This window comes from Setaria italica, chromosome VII, assembly GCF_000263155.2.
Source record: "Setaria italica strain Yugu1 chromosome VII, Setaria_italica_v2.0, whole genome shotgun sequence".
NCBI classification, from domain to species: Eukaryota; Viridiplantae; Streptophyta; class Magnoliopsida; order Poales; family Poaceae; genus Setaria; species Setaria italica.
Genome location: NC_028456.1, coordinates 13,822,731 through 13,826,177, shown reverse-complemented (window position 1 = coordinate 13,826,177; position 3,447 = coordinate 13,822,731). Strand labels below are relative to the sequence as shown.

At 53.8% G+C, this 3,447-nt stretch overlaps 1 protein-coding gene across 1 annotated transcript; it reads right to left on the bottom strand.

The window, feature by feature from the left end:
- Window positions 1-371: 371 nt before the first annotated feature.
- LOC101772761 (probable ribose-5-phosphate isomerase 2) lies at window positions 372-1,641 on the bottom strand. Its single transcript, XM_004975189.3, has one exon. It carries the CDS (start codon window positions 1,524-1,526, stop codon window positions 753-755), a length of 774 nt encoding a protein of 257 aa, XP_004975246.2. The 5' UTR covers window positions 1,527-1,641; the 3' UTR covers window positions 372-752.
- Window positions 1,642-3,447: the final 1,806 nt, after the last annotated feature.

Genomic DNA, 3,447 nt, shown 5'->3' with positions numbered 1-3,447 from the left:
TAGGAATCTCCTCCACGGCTCCTCAAATTTCCTTTCTGTATGATTCAATTTCCCCTGTTTTCAGGGGAAGTTGCAAGAAATCCATCGGCTGTGATCGGAACAGCCGGTTCCAGCTGTGGCTGCGGCTGCAAGCTAGAAGCATGCAGAGTAGCTGCACTTAGCAGCCACAGCCGCAGCATAAAATGCAGAATCTCACGTTTAAAAGGGACAGCAAACCGGACTTTGTTTTTGCCAAAAATTTTCTTTTCTTTTTCATACCTGTTTAATCCGAAGTGTTTGTTGGGCCATGTTCACTGAATATCAGCAGGTCAGGACGATGGCTATTCTATCGTCCTCTCCTTTCTCTGCACACGGCTCAAATGCTCAATGGATGGAGGAACACAAAGCACCGGTCCATGTTCACCGCATCACCAGATACACAGATAGGGACAGCAGATAAGATATTCGCACAACGTAAAGGTCAAAAGCGCGGCGACGGCCGACGGCCGACGGCGAGCGGCCAAGAAATTTGACTACTTGCAGATGATATCTCGGAGCAATCCAAAACTTATTACCCTTGAAATTGGACCAGTGATTCTAGTACGACAACAGGACTGGAGGAGAGAGCAACAAAACTTGAGCAGCTTCGCTCCGCTTTTCTTTCTCTTGGCTGGTTATTAGATTCCCGTCGTACGGGCTATGGCCGGCGCGGCATGGTCGTCTCCGTCTCCGGCGCCGGCCGGGGGGGGGCGGGGGGTACAGTTTAAATAAGCTTACTTCTTCTTGTGGAGGACCGTGACGGTGCCGTCCCTGTTGGCGACGACGACGGTGGTTGCCATGCCGAGGAACATGCCGTGCTCGACGACGCCGGTGATGCGGAGGAGGCTGTCGCTGATGTCGCGCAGGTCGCCGCGGATGCCGTCCTCGAAGAACATCTCCACGATGTAGTTGCCGTTGTCGGTGACGAACGGCACCTCCCCAGCGTCCTTCTTGACCTTCCTGAGCCTGGCGTTGAAGCCCGGCAATCCGTCGAACACCTTGCGGATGAGGCCCAGCGTGTGGGGCGCGCCGAAGGGGACGACCTCGACGGGGATGGCGCCCGTGCACCCGAGCCTGGGGACGAGCTTGGACTCGTCGACGATCACGACGAACCGCTCCCCGGCGCCCTCGATCATCTTCTCCCGCAGCAGCGACCCCCCGCGGCCCTTGACGAGGTTGAGGTCCGGGTCGACCTCGTCGGCGCCGTCGATGGAGAGGCGGATCCGGGCGCCCGAGGCCGCGTCGAGCGGGAGGAGCGGGATCCCGGCGCGCGCCGCGTGGAGCTCCGTCTTGAGGGAGGTGGGAACGCCGGCGACCCCCGGCAGCGCGCCCGCGCGGAGGAGGTCCCCGAGGCGGTCCAGCGCGTGTGCGGCGGTGGAGCCTGTGCCCAGGCCCAGCGTCATGCCGGGCTCCACGAACTCCACCGCGCGGTGCGCCGCCACGCGCTTCAGGTCGTCCTGCGACAGCAGCTCCCCGGACGGCGGCGGTGAGGCGGCGGCGCTGCCCATGGCGAGGGGAGGGGGAGATATTTGGGAATGGGACGCGGGAATGGGATGGGATAGGGGGGAATCAATCGGCGAATCCGGGAAGGATGGGGGTGCTCTGCTCTGCTGGGGAAGCGAACGCGGACGCGGCGGGGCATTTAAAGGCATCGGAATGAGTGAAAGCAGGCATGATACGGCTCTAGTGCTACGAGTTGCTCAGATTTGCAAATTGGTGGACCCCTGCAAATTGGTGGACCCTTTTCAGTTTCGATCCATGTAATTAGTTCGGGCCACGTCGAAGGTTTGGTAAGAATTAATTATAAAACTAATTACATAAGCCGTGCCTAATTCGCGAGACGAATTTATTAAGCTACTTAATTCCACATATTCACTGTAGCATCACATGGTCAAATCATGGACGAAGGTCTGGTTTGGTTCCTCTGACTTATTTTTAGCACCCGTCACATCGAATGTTTAGATACTAATTAGGAGTATTAAATGTAGACTATTTACAGACCCCAGTGGAGGCTAAGTGACGAGACGAATCTATTAAGCCTAATTAGTCCATGATTTGATAATGTGTTGCTACAGTAAATATTTGCTAATGATGGATTAATTAGGCTTAATAGATTCGTCTCGCCGTTTAGCCTCCACTTATGTAATGTGTTTTGTAAATAGTCTACGTTTAATACTTCTCATTAGTATCTAAACATTCGATGTGACACATGCTAAAAATAAGCAAAGGGAATCAAACGCCCCCTAATTAGGCTTAATAGATTCGTCTCGGGAATTAGCCTTCGTCTATGGGATGGTTTCGTCCATTTTCTTTTGTTTGGTAGGAGGGATAGTTGGAATAGGATAGGTGATAATCTAACACCCTTATCTACCTATCTTGCTCCCTCTCCCATCTTCTTCCTCTGTTCTATCCCGTTTTCCCCTTCCCTCTTGTCAAAACTACCAATCATCATTGGGTGAAATTCCTCGTCCATGTTGAATCCCAACTCAATCACTTGCAATCAAAACTTCACTGATGTCTTGCGAACCCATTTGACTACTCATCTTCACGAATCCATGGAAGGACGAGCCAAATCGAGCACACCGCCGGAGGAGCACGCACGGAGCTTGTTCGGCAGCCCGCGGCCAAAGCTCGCGCGGCGGCCATCGGGGTGCAGGCATGTCCGCCCACGGTTGGAGCTCTCGTGTCGGCTCACCGGGGAACAGGCGCATCCGCCCGCGGCCGGAGGTCGCGCAGCGGCAACCAAGGAGCAGGCGCGTCCGCTTGGGGGGGGGGGCTCGCGTGAAGGATCTCCGGGGAGCAGGTGCGTCTGTCGGAGGAGCTCCCGCGCCCCACAACACCGGCCTCCTTCACTGCGCCTGCGACGGTGGAAGACGGAGCGAGATGGGGGAAGAAGTGGGACGCCCATGTGCTTGATTTGGAGGGATGGGGGCGTCCCACATATGGAGGGAATATTCTCCTCTAGGGATAATCTCCCGCTTGTCTTCAAACCAAACACGGGATGGAGGAGGACTATCCCATCTTATCCCGTCCCGTCCTCGCATCCAAACACACCTTTAAATCCAATCGCATTTTGATATTTTTTTTCTTACGATGGGATTATTTTTTACGTATCATGGTTATCTTGCCTACAGTCGACGGATCTTACATCACAAAATTATCTGTGGGAGAATGATTACATATATCGAAATGGAAGAAAAAGATTTGAGGATTAGTGTCATCCTGAACGGGGAGAGAAGAGCAAGATGCAATGTGAGGATGAAGATGATTGGCAATTCACAAATATGTGAAAAGACCCTCAGCCCAGTGGTTACAGCATTCGAGTAGCACCTACTTGGTTACAGCATTTGAGTAGCAGCTGGTAGGCTGGGCTTCAGATGCATTACGAGGCTGGAGTTAAAAAAAATACCCTCACCGGCATAAGTTAGG